The sequence below is a fragment of the Furipterus horrens genome, unplaced genomic scaffold (assembly GCF_987537825.1).
Source record: "Furipterus horrens unplaced genomic scaffold, mFurHor1.1.pri manual_scaffold_9, whole genome shotgun sequence".
NCBI lineage: Eukaryota > Metazoa > Chordata > Mammalia > Chiroptera > Furipteridae > Furipterus > Furipterus horrens.
In genome coordinates this window covers 20,122,696-20,141,566 of record NW_028327179.1, presented here as the reverse complement: position 1 = coordinate 20,141,566, position 18,871 = coordinate 20,122,696, and the positions used below count along the sequence as shown (strand labels likewise).

General features: G+C 35.1%; 1 protein-coding gene across 1 annotated transcript in view; it reads right to left on the bottom strand.

Moving 5' to 3' along the window:
* Positions 1–18,871, bottom strand: part of CRPPA (CDP-L-ribitol pyrophosphorylase A) — a 189,745-nt gene that overhangs the window by 156,815 nt on the left and 14,059 nt on the right. The window contains exon 3 of the mRNA XM_090287818.1: positions 12,890–13,039. Within this exon, the coding sequence (XP_090143944.1) occupies positions 12,890–13,039 (150 nt within the window). The remainder of the gene's footprint in view (positions 1–12,889; positions 13,040–18,871) is intronic.

The window sequence follows — 18,871 nt, the reverse complement described above, 5'->3', positions numbered from 1 at the left end:
TTTTTCATCATTCTGCAATTTTTCTAAAGTAAAATGGCCTCAAATAAGAGTTTAAGTTTTCAGATCTGCCTAGGAAATAGATTTTGTTTTAGCCATGAACTGCTAAAGTTACCAGCCAGGCGCTAATACATACAACTGCACAAATTAACATCGAAGGGCAAAGTGAAAGTGAAATCAAAATTTATTTCATCATCTGATCCTGGATGAACCCATACCTCACTTAGCATTCAAGTGAACCAAAAAGTTTTCATTTTGAACCTTATTTCTTCCCTCTAAATAATGGTATTTATTGGCTAGCACACAACAGTTCATGTGATCAGGGAATTGTGTGGTAATCTACAGCTGTCATCCTTGGAGGAGGATGAAGTAGAAGGACCACCTGGATACTAGTGTCTGTCAGCACTTGCCACATACAAAGCTTCAAATTTGATGGTCACTTATTTATAAGTGTTTGGTGTCCATCGTGTAACTGCTCAAACTTCGCTATAACCCCTGCCCTCTCCTGACTGTCCTTCAGAAGTCAGTACCTTCTTTAAGATACAGAATTCTGCAGTTAAAAAAAAAAAAAATCAAGAAGAGACTCATACTATGTCTCTCACTTCATTTCTGTTTATTTTTGAAAAGCAGCTTTTCTTGCCAAATTCTGTAACAAAGAGATCAGGGTTTTTAGAACATAAAACAAAAAGCACTTGACAACTCCAAGAGGCCCTACTGCTCCTGACAGAATAAGTGTTTCCATTGTAGGCCTCTTCCCACACATTCCATTCCCCACCTTTAACTCTCTCACCAGAAAAGCACAAACACAGAAGAGATTTCCAGTAATCTACCAGACTGAATATTTTTTTCCCCATGATCGTGTTTTTCCCATTTAATAACATGAACTCAGGACAAACCACAAGAAGAAATTAATAATGCCATTATTGTTGATATCCTCTCTCCAGTTTGATTCTCTGTTCTCTGTTTGCCTCATCTTTTGTTTTCTGTTGTTCTTACATACACTTAAAACTGAAATGCACCCACACTGCATTTTTTAAAATTGTCTACACAGGTAAAGACATGTTCATATCTTTTTAAAACATGATTCCTAGAGAACAAGTGTGAACTAGGGAAGAGTATGAAAAAATAGGTAGTATTGTTTTCTAAGGTTTCTCCAGTAAGCCCAATTTTCTACTTTATAGTATCTAAGGAAAACATTCATAGCTGTCTGTAAGAGCGTTCCATATTTAATATATAAAAGTCTTTATAGCTTTTTAAGTTCTCACAATAACATGTATTATACATCTACTAGATTTAAGGTTCTATGAGAGACAGTTATGACAGAAGGAAGAATAAGAGAAATATGATTAAGTCTATAACATCAGAGAGTGCTTAATCACCCCAAACAGCCAAAATAATATTTATATCAGTTAGGATGGCTATTACCAAAATAGATAGATGATAGATAGATAGATAGATAGATAGATAGATAGATAGAAATATAAAGTGTTGGCAAAATGTAAAGAAATTGGACATTAAAACCCTTCCACACAATTGGTGGGAATGTAAAATGGTGTAGCCTCTATGGAAAACAAGTGGTTTCCTCAAAAAAATTAAAAATGAAAGGGGAAAAAAGATATTCTTCTAACTCTATCCCCCCTAAAAAGTTTCAAAGCTTAGATAATTTTATTGGGAAATTCTATCCAAATTTAAAGAATAAATACTATATTTCTTAAAGGAATTGTTACATAAAAATTTTAAAAAGGAAAAACAACCCACTGATTCAGTAAGATTAATATAGTCTTGCTAAGAAAACCAAATATGAACAGCACAAGAAAATAAAGACAGTTTTACTATAAACAAAGAGGGAAAATCCCAAATAAAATATTAGGTAGCTAAATCAAATAGCATAAAAAAATTACATCAAGAAGTGTTCATCCCAGAATCAAAGATGATTCAACATCAGTAAGTCTATTAAGTTAACTTATCACTTTATTAGACTAAACATAAAAATCACATGATGATCTCACTACATATAGAAAAATAAGATTTCAAAACGCATAATACTTATTTGTGACTTTTCAAAAAAAACTCTCTGAAAAATAAAGATTAATTTAACTTGTTAAAAGCTTTCTATCAAAAAAAAAAATCCTACTGCAAACATTATATTTAAGAAGTTAAAATTTACACCCTTTAATAACAGAATTCAGAAAGCATATTTTATTTTCTTTCTGTTCTACAACAGATCAGAGGTTCTTGCCAAAAGCAACAATAAAAGAAAAATAAAGGTTCAAAAACACACAGATCATTTATATAAAACAGAGTTCAATGAATTTGAATGTTATATGCTCAATCTTTAAAGAAAGTTCAAGGAAACATAACAGAGCAATAAATACAAGTTAGAAAATATAATACAAAATATTTTATAACAGCTAATATGAATAATCTAAGAAATTACTAATAAATAATATACATATATTAAAAAGTCAAAAATCCTTGAAAGAATGAAAAAATATCTGAGTAATTAAGGCATACTATTATATGTTCATAAATAAGACAATTTACTATTTTTTATTTAATCTTTATTGTATTGTTTTCCATTACCATTTAGTCACCTTTACTGCCCTCCCCCCAGCAATCACCACACTGCTGTCCATGTCCATGAGTCTTTTATCCTCTTTGTTCAATCCCGCCACCTCTCACCTCCCTCCCACTCCATCTGTCATCCTGCTCTCCATTTATAACTCTGTCCCCGTTTTCCTAATTAGTTCACTTTGTTCATTAGACTCCACATGTAAGTGAAATCATATGGTATTTGTCATTCTCTGATGGTCTCCAGGTCCATCCATGCTGTTTCAAAGAGTAAAATTTTCTTCTTTTTTACAGCTGAGTAGTATTCCATTGTGTAAATGTGCCTTAGTTGTTTTATCCACTCATCTACTGATGGACACTTGGGCTGCTTCCATATCTTGACAATTATAAATACTGCTGCAATGAGCATAGAACATAGGGGTGCTTTCAAATTAGTGTTTTGGGTTCCTTTGGGTATATTCCCAGAAGTGTAATAGCTGGGTCAAAAGGCAGATCCATTTTTAATTTTTAAAAATATTTCCATACCGCTTTCCAGACCACCAATCTACATTCCCACCAATAGTGCAAAACGGTTCCGCTTTCTCCACATCCTCGCTAGCACCTGTTGTTTGTTGATTTATTGATAATATCCATTCTGACAGGTATGAGATGATATTGTGGGTTTAATTTGCATTTCTATGATGATTTGTGACATTGGGCATCTTCTCATATGTCTATTGGCTATCTGTATGTCCTCTTTGGATAAGTGTCTATTCAGGCCCTTTGCCTACTTTTTAATTTGATTGTTTGTTTGTTTTTTGGTGTTGAGTTTTGTAAGTTCTTTATAAATTGTGGATAGTAAACCCTTATCAGATGTATTGGTAAATATGTTCTCCCATTCTGTGGGTTGTCATTACATTTTTCTGATGATTTCCTTTGCTGTGGAAAAACTTTTCAGTTTGATGAACTAACAGAAAGGGAAATTAAGGAAATAATCCCATTCACAATTGTTACAAAAAGAATAAAATACCTTGAAATAAACCTAACCAAGGATGCAAAGGACCCATATGCATAAAACTGTGACACTTAAGAAAAAATAGAAGAAGATACAAATAAGTGGAAGTATATACCATGTTCATGGATAGGAAGAATTAACATCATTAAAATGCCCATGTGACCCAAAGCAATCTACAGATTCAATGCAATTCCTATCAAGATTCCAATGTCATATTCCACAGAACTAGAACAAATATTTCATAAATTTACATGGAACCACAAAAAGCTCTAAAAAGCAACAGTGATCCTGAGAAAGAAGAACAAAGTTGGAGAAATCATGCTACTTAATATCAAACTATACTATAAGACCATAATAATCAAAACGGTATAGTACTGTCATAAAAACAGACACACAGATCAATGGAACAGAATAGAGAGTCCAGAAGTAAAACCACACCTTTATAGTCAATTAATATTCAACAGAGGAAGAAAACACATACAATGGGCTAAAGATGGTTTATTCAATAAGTAATGTTGGAAAAATTGGACAGATACATGAAAAAAAAAAATTAACTGGACCATCTTCTTACACCACACAAAAAATAAATTCAAAACGGATTAAATACTTAAATGTTAGACCCGGAACCATAAAAATTGTAGAAGAAAACATAGGCAGCAAAATCTCAGACATTGCTCATGGCACTATGTTATTGGGTATTATCTCCCCAAGCAAGGGAAACAAAAGAAAAAATAAACAAATGGGAGACAACTTATTATTTAAAGATGTCAACTTAATCCCTAAATTAATTTGTAATTTTAAAACATTCTAATAAGAGCTTTCCATTGACAAGAACTGAACAGATTTCAAAATTACATAAAATTAATAAAGGCCAATAAATAATGGATCAGTCACATCTACACCCCACCTCTCATTCTCTTGGTCTCATACTCACTCCCTATGCCACCAAAGTGACTAACCACATGTGGGCTCGCATGAGGCTGTAGGCCACAAGCCAGAGTCTCTGGCTTTTCCCTGGAGCTACTTCTGGACCCGAAACTATGGTACGAGTCATGGGATCGAGCTTCCCTTGGGAATTAATGGGCTGGGTGGTACCAACCAGAGTTCACTCTTTGTGGAAGTAACTTTAACCAAGAGAGATGACAGATGAATCCTGTCTCTTTTAGAAGAGTCTATTGAAAGGAAATAAAGAGTTCTGTGTAAACCTGTTTGGATATGTCCCATGTGATGAAGTGACCAGTTGTGTTTCTTTGTGAAGTGGTAGATTGGCAATACAGCAGGCCCTCTAATAACATAATTTTGTTCAATATTATTTTGTTATAATTTTGATGATTCCTAGCTGGATCTACTGCCAGTGTGGAATTTACACACTCTCTCCATGTCTGCATGTCTGCATGGATTTTTTCTGGTACTCTGGTTTACTCCCACATCCCAAAGATGTGCACGTGAAGTGGATTTTCATGTCTAAATTGCCCCACTCTGAGTGAGTGTGGGTGTGGGCATGAGTGCACCCTGCAGGGTGGGTTCCCACTTGCACCCTGAGCTGCCAGAAAAGGCTCTGGTCAGCTGGGACCCCGAACTGAAATCAGTGAATTGGAAAGGAATTATCTTACTTGATTTTATTAATCTTTCTTAAATGTATTTAAAACTCACATTTACTTTGATGTTTAATATTAGAAGTGCTTTGGGTCTTTATTTAGAAGTTTGGTGATGCATTTGTGACCAGAAATATGCCATATAACTTAACTCTTGTTTGTATTAGTTAACCTACGGTCCAATTGGTTCAGGTATACCCTGTTTCACTTAAAGTTGTAGTTTCCAAGGACCTACAGGCAACATAAGTGAGGACTTACTATGCATCATCTCACATCAGTACAGAAGCCTTGCTTAAGGCTGAATTTGCTAGGGAACCTGTGTTGAAAGGGAGAATTTTGAAATTAACTAAGACTTAAAACAATGTAGGAACAAACTTCTTAAGAATTTAAATGAACATAATGTGGTTGCATCAAAATGAAGAACATTAAAGATAATATTAACACGCAAGTTTTTGACTAAGAGAAAATATTTGTATTGTGTAAAACTAAGAAGGAATAATATCTAGTGTATACAAGAAACTCTATCAATCAACAAGAAATGCAAAAGAAAATTAACAAAAATATTAACAAGCAAAAATGTAAAAAAATGTATGTAAATAGATCATCCTCAGTAGCAATCAAATAAATTCAAATTAAAACACAGATCAGTATACATCTATCAGACTGACAAAAATTAGTTAAGTTACAGCACTTTAAAACTATAGAAGATGTGGCTGACACTAGAACCAATTCCCCCACTTCATTGCTAATGGTATGTCACACTGGTATATAGGCATTTTGGAGAGCAACCTGGTAGTGGTTTAGAGAAATTACGAATCATGTGCTCTATGACCTGGCAATTACAGTCCTTGATATATACCCCCAGAGAAACTCTTGCACACACTTGCACTATGCTTACAGAGTGACATATATGAAGATATTCATTTGTGCATTTGTGGTAACAAGCAATATAGGTGCCTATCAGAAAGAGATAGATATGTAAAATGTAGTCTATGCACATGATTAAAAACTATGAACTAATCAAGAAGCACCGGTGAGCTTTAGATTCATTGACATGGACAGTTTCACAAATAGTGTTAAAGAAAACTCAAAATCTTTTCTGTAAATTTCAAGAATATAACATGATATATTTTAGGAAAATACATATATCTGGATACATATACAATAGGTTAATTAAAAAGATAAGTATTAAATACAACAGAAAAGATTCTTCTGGAAGTAGAAGAAAAAGCTCTTGTATGTGAAAGGAAATATTTATAAATTTTTTTTAAATAAAAAAAGAAATTGCTAGCACACTAAACAACAGTAGCCAGCTATAAAGTGAGAAGGAGAATTATCTCAGTTCTACTCACCTAAGATCCAAACAAAACAGAGGGAACAAAGTGACACATTTGTACTTCAATGTGTCTCAGAATACATGTTGAAATAATTTTTAAGACAGCCAACCAAATGAAAGAAAATATCTACAAATAATACCTCCAATAAGGGGCTAATATACAAAATATATAAAGAAACACAACTCAACAACAACCAAAAAACAATCTGATTTAAAAAATGGGCAGAGGACCTGAATAGATGCTTTTCCAAGGAAGACATACAGATGGACAACCAACATATGAAAAAATGCTCAATGTCACTAATCATAAGAAAATGCCAATCAAAACCATAATAAGATACCACCTCACACCCATCAGAATGTCTATTATCAATAAAACAAGAAATAAATGTTGGAGAGGATGTAGAGAAAAGGAACCCTCATACACTGCTGATGGGAATGTAAATCAGTGCATTCATTATAGAAAACAGTATGGAGTTCCTCAAAACATTAAGAATAGAATTACCATATCAATAACCAATTTCTCTCTGGGTATCTACCTGAAGAATTTGAAAAAAAACTTATTCATAAAGATATATATAACCCTGTGTTCACTGAAGCATTATTTACAGTAGTCAAAGCATGGGAACAATCCAAGTGTGTTTCAACAGATGATTGGATAGAGATGTGGTAAATATGGATGCAATGGAATACTACTCTGCCATTAAAAAAGTAAAGTATTGCTATTTGTGATAATATGGATAGGTCTTGAGAGTATTGTGCTAAGTGCAGTAAGTGAGGTGAAAAAGGACAAAAAGTGCATGATTTCACTCATATGTGGGATATAAAACAAAAAGAAAAAAAAATAAAATGAACTCATAGATGCAGAGGAAAATGGGGGAGAGGAGGATAAAAAGGATAAATGGGGTGAAATACAAGGCAATGAAAGGAGACTAGACTTCAGGTGGTGAGCAAACAATAAAATATACAGATATTGCATTATAAAGTTGTATACCTGAAATCTCTATGATGTTATTAACCAATGTTACCCCAATAAATTTAATTAAAAATAAGTAAAACAAAAATAATTTTCATGTTAAAACATGTGAGGTGCAAGAAGACAGATTTCAAAAGTTTCAATAAATCATCAGGCATTCAGGAGATCACTAAATGACAGTGAGGAGGAGGTAAAGCCCAAAAGAGGGGTGTGTTTCTTGCTCCTTGTTTCTCTGCTTCTTTTTAATGAAAAGTAAAAGAAATCATGTATATCAAAAATAGACACTATACAGCAAAAGGAAGGCATGGTGAGAAAACTAAGTCATGAGCTCCACAGGCCAGAGTTCTGAGTAGTGGAAGATAATCATGTCATGCTAACGTCCTTTAACCTATGGGCCACAGAGGGCCACATAAGGTCCTAAGGCTGTGGACCAATATGGACTGATCTGCAAATCACCTATGGTGATTTTTGATGTGGGACATTGATCAAGATGAACAAGAATGACAGGAAGAAAACTGTCAAAAGATTTATTTTCCTCAAAAGCTATTTAGATAAGATTTGATGGAGCAGTTTTAAAACCATAATCAATTGTAGAAGATTCAGAGAAAGGCAAGTTTGTGAAAATCATTTATAAACCAGTATCATACACATAAAGTAAATAAAGAACAAAAATAATTTATAATTTTAGGTTATTAAGAAATTTCTGGAGTTGAATATATTGCTCTCAAAGGAAGTCCTTGACAGCATCACAAAATATTTTGTTTTTCTCAAAATACTTTTGCATTTCTCCAAAACTGGGATCAGGAGAATGACTTGGCTATATGAGCTTACCTAGAAAAATTGGTAAAAGAAAAAATAATGGCAGGAGAGACAAAGAGGGAATAGGATTACAAAACTGAGAAATATGACAAATAGGAAAAAGCATGACTTTGGAAAGTGTTTAACTCTTCAAAAATACCACAAAGCCTTCACTCAATCTTCCCCCTGATAATCTTTTCATTCCTGTCCAGTCCTCAATTCTCCATTTGTTAAAAAATTATTTGTGCCCTCCTCCTACCCCTTCCTACATTTCCTTTTTAAAATCCCAGGTAACATGATATTTCTTCAGAGACTCTATTCTGAGGCTTTTCCTAATTACCTTCAAATCCACTTGGGTCCAACTATACATTCATCAAAGTCCCCTCCTTTGGGGAACTACACACTGTAAAATGGCAATAAAACCTCTGAAAATCGTACTGCTTATGGATAAAGAAAAGACACTCTTCATATCATTCCATCTTCATGACTGGGTTCCTTGTCAACTCAGCACTTAAAGCTTACTGTGTTAGCACTCATTACAAGGTATGAGTTCTATTTATTCTAATGCACGTGGATAGGGGAGGAATATTAAAAAGGAAATTTCTGTTATATTCATTTAATATTATGATTATGATATTCTTGTACTGGAAGACCAACGTGACAGGAATCTTTTAAAATGGGTTTGTTTTGATTGTGATTCTTAAGGGTGTTTTTACCCTTTCAAGCTAACTGAGCACTTAAAAAAACAAACAAACTTGTATAATGGCAAGTGAGAAGTTGTAATATTTAAATATTTCCACATTAAAGTCTGAAATATCAAAATAAAAGGTACATAATTAACAACCCAGAGAGCTCTTTCACTGGTTGAGTTCTGCTGTGTCTTTCATGAAAACTTAATTAACAAGTTATGTTCTAAAAATCACTTTCTGAGAAGAACCTAAAAACTTGAGTGTTAGAAATGACGCAGGTCTCTAAACAATAAAGTTCAGAATAACATCTGTGACCACCACAGCAATTTTCTCAATAAATGAATTTATGTGATTTGAAAAGTTCCTTTCTACAAAAATTTCTTATTTTTCCTAAAGCTGCATAGAAGAGTTAAATATTTGAATATTTAATAAGAATCTTCTGGAGCAATTTTTGGGGTTTCCTCCATGTTCCTAGAGACTATAATTTTCATTATTGAACTTGATATTATGTAATTTAGCAATATTTCCCTTTATCCAACCCATAATGTGTCAGTAAAAATTTTTAGATGATTTTAAGCAACAAAAGAAAACCAATAAATACCTACTTACACAAAAAAATCCCAAAAAGCAAAAAAAAATTATACTTAAGTATTTATGTATCTTATATATCTACCACACCTTTGGATTTTTAATGACTTTTAAATTAATACCAAACCAGACATAAACATTAATAACATTTCAGTATTCAATTTTGCAATTAATTTTTCTGCACACATACATTTAGACCTATAACGATATAAAACATATTTTATATATAGTTATTAATATAACATTGTAACATTAGGTTATATCATCATTAATATAACATTCTGTCATAAGCATTTTCATGCCCAGAAATTCTACAAAAATACAAACTTCAAGTGACTCTTTAAAATTACCAATAAATATCACTAATTAATCTCTAGAAACATAGGCTGCGTAGAATTTCACACTTACACAAGTGCTGCCATCAAGAACTTTATACACAAATCTTTGTCCATACTTCTAATAGTTGTTCAGATGATTTTCTTAAAGGAAGAATTTATAAATATATACAGATGTGAACATATATTTTCCCCATGCAGAGCTTTTTATATAATTGACATTAGTGTGAACATATAAATATGTATCTATATACACATATGTATGTATAAAATCCATTCATTTTACAATACTAGAACCTCAAATAAGCTATGATCGCTTCCAGATGCTAGAGATAAGAAATGTACCTGCACCTGTGGAATTGACATACTTGTAGTGGAGAGAGACAAATACCTACCAGAAATATAGGTTTGTCAAAAAGGGATATCTGATAAGGAAAACGAAAGCAGAATAAAGAACTATATGATACAGGATGCTATTTTATGTAAGATTGTAAAGGCAGGCTTCTCTGAGGACGTGACATGTGCACAAGGACCTAAGTAAGGAGTGGAAACAACCAGTGTGATTATCCGGAGAAAGTGGCCCAGGGAGAGGGAAGAACAAGTATATGGGTCCTTTTCACTTATTTATACACACACACATCTCGTATGTTTTTTCCACTAAACAAATATGTCCTTGGTACTAACTCTATCAGAAAGGTTGCTGAGAACAAGACATAGAGTCTTGCCTCACAGGGATCAGAGTCTAGCCGGGGAGTCACACATATTTTGTAAATGGCTTCCCAAATCATTAATTATAATTTTGATGCTGGACAAAAAAACAAGACACTGGGAAAATGTACAGTGAGTTGACCTAACGTCTGAGGAGGGGGCAGGAGGGCAGGGAAGTGATAATTTACCTAGTATCTAAGGGATATGTAGCAAAATAAGTAGGTAGTCAAGTTTCAGAAAAGGAGAAACTTGTATTGGAGAACCAGTGCCTCAGTGCATTAGGGCTTAATTCTCTAGCAAAAATCACTGAAAAATGACACTTTAATATGAGGAAGGTGAGATTATATCAAATTTTTGTCTAAAATATAGATATCATATATTTATTCTTCCTAATATATATGTATATATGAATAAACAAATTCATTAATTTCAGGAAAAATGGGAGATGTGGTCTAGCTAAGCAAAATGTAGGCTATAAAATACAATATTTGAATAAAAAGCAAAGAAATTTATAGTAGCATAACATTTATATGAGTGATGACGAAATACAGGCCAATTCCTAGAATTCAAATTCATTATTTTAAGAAAACAATATAAACCATGGCTGACTATTAATATTATTAAAATGAGTTCTAATTTACATAATCTCATTTTTAAACAGTAACTGATAATCAAAATTGAGTCATAATTTAATGTATGTATGTAGTATTTTTCTATTATGTTAAATGTCAATATTCATAGAACCATTATCTCATATTTACTGTTGTCTAACATCACGCGAGCACTGGGTTAGTCTCTAACTTATATTTTCTTGGGAAGTTTCTGATAAGCATAATGCCTGATATTCAATAACTGTTTAACCAATAAATATGCAAATGAATGGCAGTAAAATTTACATAGGTACAAAATGTTTCTAAGACATGTAAAACAAAACAAAAGTAATCCAGTATAATCTAAACATGAATAAACAATTTGATGTTTTGAAAGAGCTTACCGTTAAAGTTTTAATCAACAAAATGTCTATAGGCTGTACAGAAAATTGACCACATCAGGCCTGAGACTGTTCTAACTTAGAAACACCTGTTAACTAGGTGGGCCCTCAGCCAGCAACTGAGAAGTTGGCTCTGGGAGTATTCCCAGTGAACACTTAACTGATAAGGGTAGCTCACTGTGCTCAGACTGTTTGCATAAACAATATGATTTATGTTAAATACCTGCTTTCCTTCTGGGAAACTGGAAATTTTTTATGTGGTTGGCAGGATGTCTATGTGACCAACCCCAGTAAACACCCTGGACACCAAGTCTGTTAATGGGCTTCCCTGGGGAGAAACATTGTACACGTTGCTGCTTTTCTGACCCTCAGGGGAAGGTGGTCTTTGCGTTACCCTTCAGGGAAGGGGGAAAGCAACAGGAAACCTGCACTTGGGTTCCTCCACACTCTGCCTATGGCTCTTTCTCATAGGATCCAGCTGTGTATCCTCACTACTTCACTGTAATCAATTTAAGCCATGAGGACAACTATATACTGAGTCCCAACAGTTCTAGAAAATCTCCAAATACAGGGGTGGCCTTAAGTGACCCCAACACAGCAGCTTTATAAAAGGCCAGAATTTTTGCCCTGACCAGTGTGGCTTAGCTGGTTGAGCGTTGTCCCACAAAAGCGAAAGCTCACTGGTTCAATTCCCAGTCAGGGCACATGCCTGGGTTGCAAGCCACCTCATCCCCAGTTTGGGGCATGGGAGAGGCAGACAGTCAATGTTTTTTGCTCACGTATCAATGTTTCCCTCCCTCTCTCTCTCCCCACCCTTCCCCTCTCTCTAAAAATAAATAAATCTCACCTAATACAGGAACCTAATGAACAAAACAAACAAATGAGCAAAATAGAACCAGAGGCATGGAAAACAAGGAACAGACTAACAGTGACCAGAGGGGAGAGGGAGGGGTGAGAAGGCGGGGGAAAGAAGAGAAAGGGTTTAGTCAAGGAACTAATATGAATGACCCATGGACATGGACAACAGGGTGGGGACTGACTGTGGGAGAGAGGATAGGGTGGGGGAGAACAATGGGGGGAAAATGGGACAACTGTAAGAGAACAAAAAATTTAAATAAATAAATAAATACATAAATAAATAAATAGAAAGAATAGTCCCGTCACCCCAGAATGGAGTCTAGTAGAGATGAGTTTTAGATATTACTGCGAAGAGCTGCCAGTGACATGGCCAGGACTAAAGAGACTAGAGCTGTCTTCTTTCAAAGTTTCTTACGATTTTCCCTTTACAAAAAAAAAAGCCAGAATTCTTACCTGCTGATACGCTGCATAGATCACATCATATAGAAAAGCCTGTGGCATTTCACTTGCTCTGTGTCGGGCACGTTCCAGCGAGCAGTCTAAGCAGCCATCGGCAGATGGACTGATGACGGTGGATACAAGAGGTCTAATTGCTCCTGCTGCCTGAATAACAAACAACAAGACAAGTACCACATTTACTTCACCTGGAAAATATTTTGAAGTAAAATTCTAAACTCTGTATCTTATTTCTGAAAGCAGAGCTTATTCACACCTTCAACAAACCACCTCAAGAGAATATTTGAACAACAGTTAATTTGGTTCATACATCAAATCATGTCACATCACAAACCAATCTCATAATATTACAGTTCCATATGCTAGAAGTAGAAAATTTTCTTCATTATAGATTCAAAACCCTTTTTATATAGACCACTGAAGTCAAATACCAACAAAGGGTGCAAAGATATAATTGGTATTCCCTGAAGATGGGAGAAAGAGAAAGACTACTATGAAAGAACTGAAATGGATTATACATCAATTACTAATTAGTGTGCCTTCAAAAGATCTGATTTACACATTAGATAATTAAGAAAACAGATATATTCCCTAAGATCCCCAATATGAAACTAAACAGCAACCCATGTAGCAATGAATTTATGTCTTGCTCTAATTCCTGTGAAAAACAATTCCTTTCAAACATAGCATCAATGGAATGCTGACTCAGACAAAATATCCATTAATATCAATTGCTCTGATACAAGTTGTCTCATTAACAGACACATCTAACCTTTTAAAAAAAAAACACCTACATATCTGACAATTTTTACCTTTATCTTTAATAGAGTCTCATTATAATATCTCAGAGGTCATTACCAAACAGCTGCCTTCCAGAAGTAGCCATAAAATACAGTTCCTATGGTAGATGGTTAAACCAAACCTCCTTATATTGTATACAGAATATCCTATCTTCCACATAATTGCTACATGAAGCTTGTAGCACATGGAGCTAATACATAAATAAAACAAATTTGGTCTTAAGACCAACATCTGAACAAAATAGTCCATAATCTAGTTTAAAAAAACCAAGAGATTGGCTGAAAATCAAAGCTAATGTATGAGTCATGTAGATAGTTTACAAACTGTGTCACCATTTCCAGTGACTCAAGTAAAAACCTGGACCCTGGGCATAAAAGCAAAAATGAGGAGACAGCCAAGGGTAACAAGGGGGAAAGTTATATCCAAGTAGGTGAAAAGTAGGTAAGGCAGATAAGGAACGAGACCAACTGGTCAAGCCTATCAGTAAGGATCAGAAGACAAAACAGGAATGAAACACAAGCACACACATGTATATGCACACTCTGCTTTTATAGAAAAAAAAAATATTAAATTTCCGTTGCAACTACTTATAATCTTATGCCAGGCCATGAAGTGGAAATTTATTTAAAAGAGAATATGAGACATAAAAATTGTCAACATGAGTAGCTCCACAGGTTCTCTCCCCAGCAAAACAACTAGAACTAGTGAAAATTATTTTTCAAAAAATAACCATTTAGAAGCCTTGAAAACTGTCTTAAGGGTATTCAGCAAATTAGGATACATTTATTCAAGGAAATCTACTAAATCTTACAACAGGGAGAGCCTGTCATACTTGAGTCATGATCACGTTTCTTCCCTCATTCCACACCCAGTTTAGTATGACTGAAGTTCATTTTAGAACAGGTATGGCCAAATAATGGGGCTCTCTCTCCCCCTAGTTCCCAATAGGAGAAGCAGAATGCTAACATGTCCCGTCCCGCTCAGCTCCATGTCACTCACAGAGGCTAAATAACAGGAAAGTGCGGCCAAGAGGTTGGAAACACCCACCTACAGGGTAAGGATCTGCCCTGAAAATGGTGGGCAGAGAATACTGGAGCCTGGCTCTCTCTTGCCCCAGATCGATCATACATAGTGCAAAGCTTCTATATCAGAAGAAGCAAAAAGAAAATATGCAAGTCTTCTAATGCCCCTATGCGGCACCCAGCTCATAAAGAAGGGTTGTTGCTCTGAAAGAAACAAGTCCTCATGCCCACCCACAGCTCCGAAGTAGTGGTACAGTGACTATTCAAAAGGCAAGAGACAGGATCTAAGAACAGTCATCAAACTGTCACAAAAATATGGACAAAGATGTTAGTTGCCTCCAAAATAACAGCAATCTGAGAAGTCTGTTATATGAAGCATGACTTCCAAGTTATCAAATACACTGTCTCCTTGGGAATTAACATAATAAGCCCTGAATGGAAGCTTAACAGCTCAGCACCACAGAGATTACTTGCCTCTCAGACTAATCTGTCAAAGTATCTCTACATGTCAATGCATGGAAATGACCGTAGATATATAAAGTACACAATGTGGAATTATGAACCCCAACTCTACTGTTCACTTTTTAAAGCAAAATTGAACAATACTTATCATTCACTTACACAGCAGGTACTAACAGGCATTCCTCCTCAGGCATCTGCATTCAAGCTAAGTATGACAATGTACAACAGAAATCCTCCAGCCTCATAAGTGCAATTTAAGTTTGCTGAGCTGTCTTTAATTGAAGGACTACTTAATAAGTATTTACAGAATAACATATTCAAAGCTAATCATTATTGATTACAAGATTTTGAATATTTTGCCTTAGCTGGTGTGGCTCAGTGGATTGAGCACAATTGGACGGAAAGGTCACTAGTTCAATTCCCAGTCAGGGCACACGCCTGGGTTGTGGGCCAAGTCACTGGGGGCATGCAAGAGGCAACTGAGCGATGTTTCTCACTCATATTGATGTTCCTCTCCCTCTCTTTCTCCATCCCTTCTCCTCTTTCTAAAAATAAATAAATAAAATTATTTTTAAAGATTCTGAATATTTTATAATAGAATACTTCCAATCTTCTTTTCTGACAAGTTAAAAGAATCTATTATTTATTCAATATAGAAATATAGATACTTTAGAAAAACCTGTCCAGGTTACTATATCACTACAAAACACCCCTAAAAGTGAATCTGCAGCAAAAAAGAATAAGTCCTCATTTTACATATAGGGTGGGGAAAAGTAGGTTTATTGCTGTTTGTATAAAAAATAATACAATAATTAATAAATAATAAAACAAAAATAAACTGTTTTATGTACTCACAGTTGTAAACCCACTTTTGCCCCATCCTACACTGAAATTTAATTCCTGTAAGTTAAACTAGTAACATTTACCTTAAATCTAATATGATCAGGTATATTATTGTACACTTAAATATGTAAATTTCATTTTAATCCCTAGATACACTCATCTTCCCTGATCCCCTTCGCCTACTTCATTTTAAGGTAGTTCATAGAACATATATACAGGTGTTGGTAATTTCAAGTAATGAAGTAAAACAAAAGCTTGTTCACACAGTATCGTCTCTAGCATCAAAAACAGATCAAGCTTCACTTCATCCCATGGCAGTCAAGGAATAGTTCAGCACCTTTCCTAGACATTGAAATCTTTGTCAAAGTAAACCTAAACTTTCCTACTAAATCCTAACTCACTGTTTACTCACAAACAGAACTGCCTCATTAGAGCTAGGATTTAAATCAACACCACAGTGTCTCTCCAATACATAATGACTCAGGATCCAATGACCCAGGATGACTCATTACCTGAACCCCACCCAAGACTAAACTCTGACCTTCAGTGAACTGGCTTGTGATCAAAACTGTCCAACAGAGATCAACTACAAGTGGTTATTAGCCATGGTCACTTCTAACTAATGTCAAATTTCCTAAAACAGTCAAAATCTGCCAAGTGGTTTTCCACCTCTATTTGAGAACATGCCCAGAATATAATGCATGCAGTTGTAAAACTAAATAGTGGGAAAGTACGTTCTTCCTGATGCACACATATTAAAGTAATTGCCAAAGTGCTATCAATCATTGATAAATATAGTCATGCTGCAGAATCCAAAGAGTTCACATAAAAATACACCCACACACCACATGTCACAACTTCTGGTTATTATATAAATTTCAGTTTCTCTTTAAAAGGTGACTCAAAGATTTTCTATGTAAAAACTAGTTTATGTTTAATGAAGAAATGTATATTCTTCCTATATAAAAAGTGACATCTACATAATCCTTTGAAAAATAAATTATAAGATATATTATCTTATATTGACCAGAGAGAAAAGGCAGATTTCTTTCATGGCATAATAATTAGATTGGTTAGCTGACTTCTCAAAAGCTGGATAAAAGCCAGAAAACAATGATCTAGTATATTTTCGAAGTATTGAAAGAAAGAAAAAAAGAGGTAGCCTTAGAATTTTATGCCCAAACTGTCATCAATATTAAGGATAAGTAAACACTAAAAGGATTTCACTGCTGGTCCTGTTGAGATCGTATCAAATCGGTGGCACCCAAGAATGGTGCAGACACACTGAAGAGAACGAAACTGTGTCCTTGAGATACTTTTGAGTTCCTATACACAGGCAACTCTAATGTCAGCCTTCATTTTGGACATCTTAGTCTCTTGAGGCAATATACTTTCACCAACTTGTTTTGTTTTGTTTTATCCAAAATGTCATTTAAGTTAAAATATCACAGTTACCTTTAGCATGTATACCACCTAAAGGGCTGTCACACTGTGTAGCTTACTTAGAAAATGATTTATCTAAATAGGACCTTTTGGTAGAACTTGAAATATGGTCTAAGAAAACAAGAAAATCAATTCTGACTCTATATATGACAATTTAAGAGAATAAAGGAGAAGGAGGTCAAAAGCATCCATGAAAAACAAATTGTGAAGTGGCTTTGACTAAGCAGTCATTACTCTTTCCTTGCCTTGGGATAGCATTTGATTCAAGCCATTCTTTTGCCATTTATTGGCCAGTTGATATAAAAGATGCCAGTAATTTCTATCAATGTAAGAACTTCAACTACTAGTACAAGTCTCCATTAATTGCACTTATATTTTTTATGGTTAGAATAGTATGAAAGGTAGTAGAAAGTAGTGCCTGGATTTTCTGAGGTTATCGAGTGAATATCCTAGCCATTCCCCTTGGCTGGTTTGGCTCAGTGGATTGAGCGTCGGCCTGCGAGCTAAGTGTCGCTGGTTCGATCTTCCAGTCAGGGCACATCAGAGAAGGAAAACTCTGACTCCAAAAAACCTCCGCTGCCTTGCGGCATACCTCTTCAGGGGAAAGGCTAAGGGAGTAAACCCCGACAGAAAATCCAGAGCCAGAGTCCCTAAGGCGGTTTGACGTTGTAGTCAACACCGGCAACTCCTGCGGCGCACCTGAAGCCAAGCTGTATTGACTCCGTCTTTCCCCTTGGATCCCTCAGCTGCGAAGAGAGGGGGGGTCTGCTGCTTGGGCAACAGCAGACCCTCCATATCACCCTGCCCAGGCTCTGTAGCTTCAGCTTCACTGGAGAGGACACTCCAGCGTCATCGCAAGATGTCGATTCAACACGGGAGGAGACAGATACCGTGTCACTCCCGAGTCGGACTGCACAACCATTCTCGGCGGTGCAGATAGACTCTTAAGAAGCTACACCATCGTCTCTCGAGACGGACGGCTGCCGATGACGATCCTAGCCATTGCAAGGAGACTTAGAATAAGCAAAGAAGTATTACTGAATATCTCCAATGAAAAACTACATATTGTTTAGAGCAGACCCTTCTAGATTAGCTCAATCTAGCCTTTCACTGCCTTTGAGCTTTTTTTTTTTTTTGAGCTCTTTTAAACTCTGAAATTATAGCTAACTGATAGCAATGCAAAAATCATTCTTATCTATAAACATGCAAATAACTTCTGTCCAGTGGAGGTCCAATTGTCACCCTTCCTTCCTGGAAAAGCAGTTTTGTCTATTTGTGAATTCATTTCAACATTCCTTTATTTCATATGAATTTGTGCTTCTCAGGAGTTATAACATGTCTTGTTTCCTCTTTAATGAGTTAAGTAAAATCCTTAATGCATGTTCATCTGACATCTATATAAAACTCA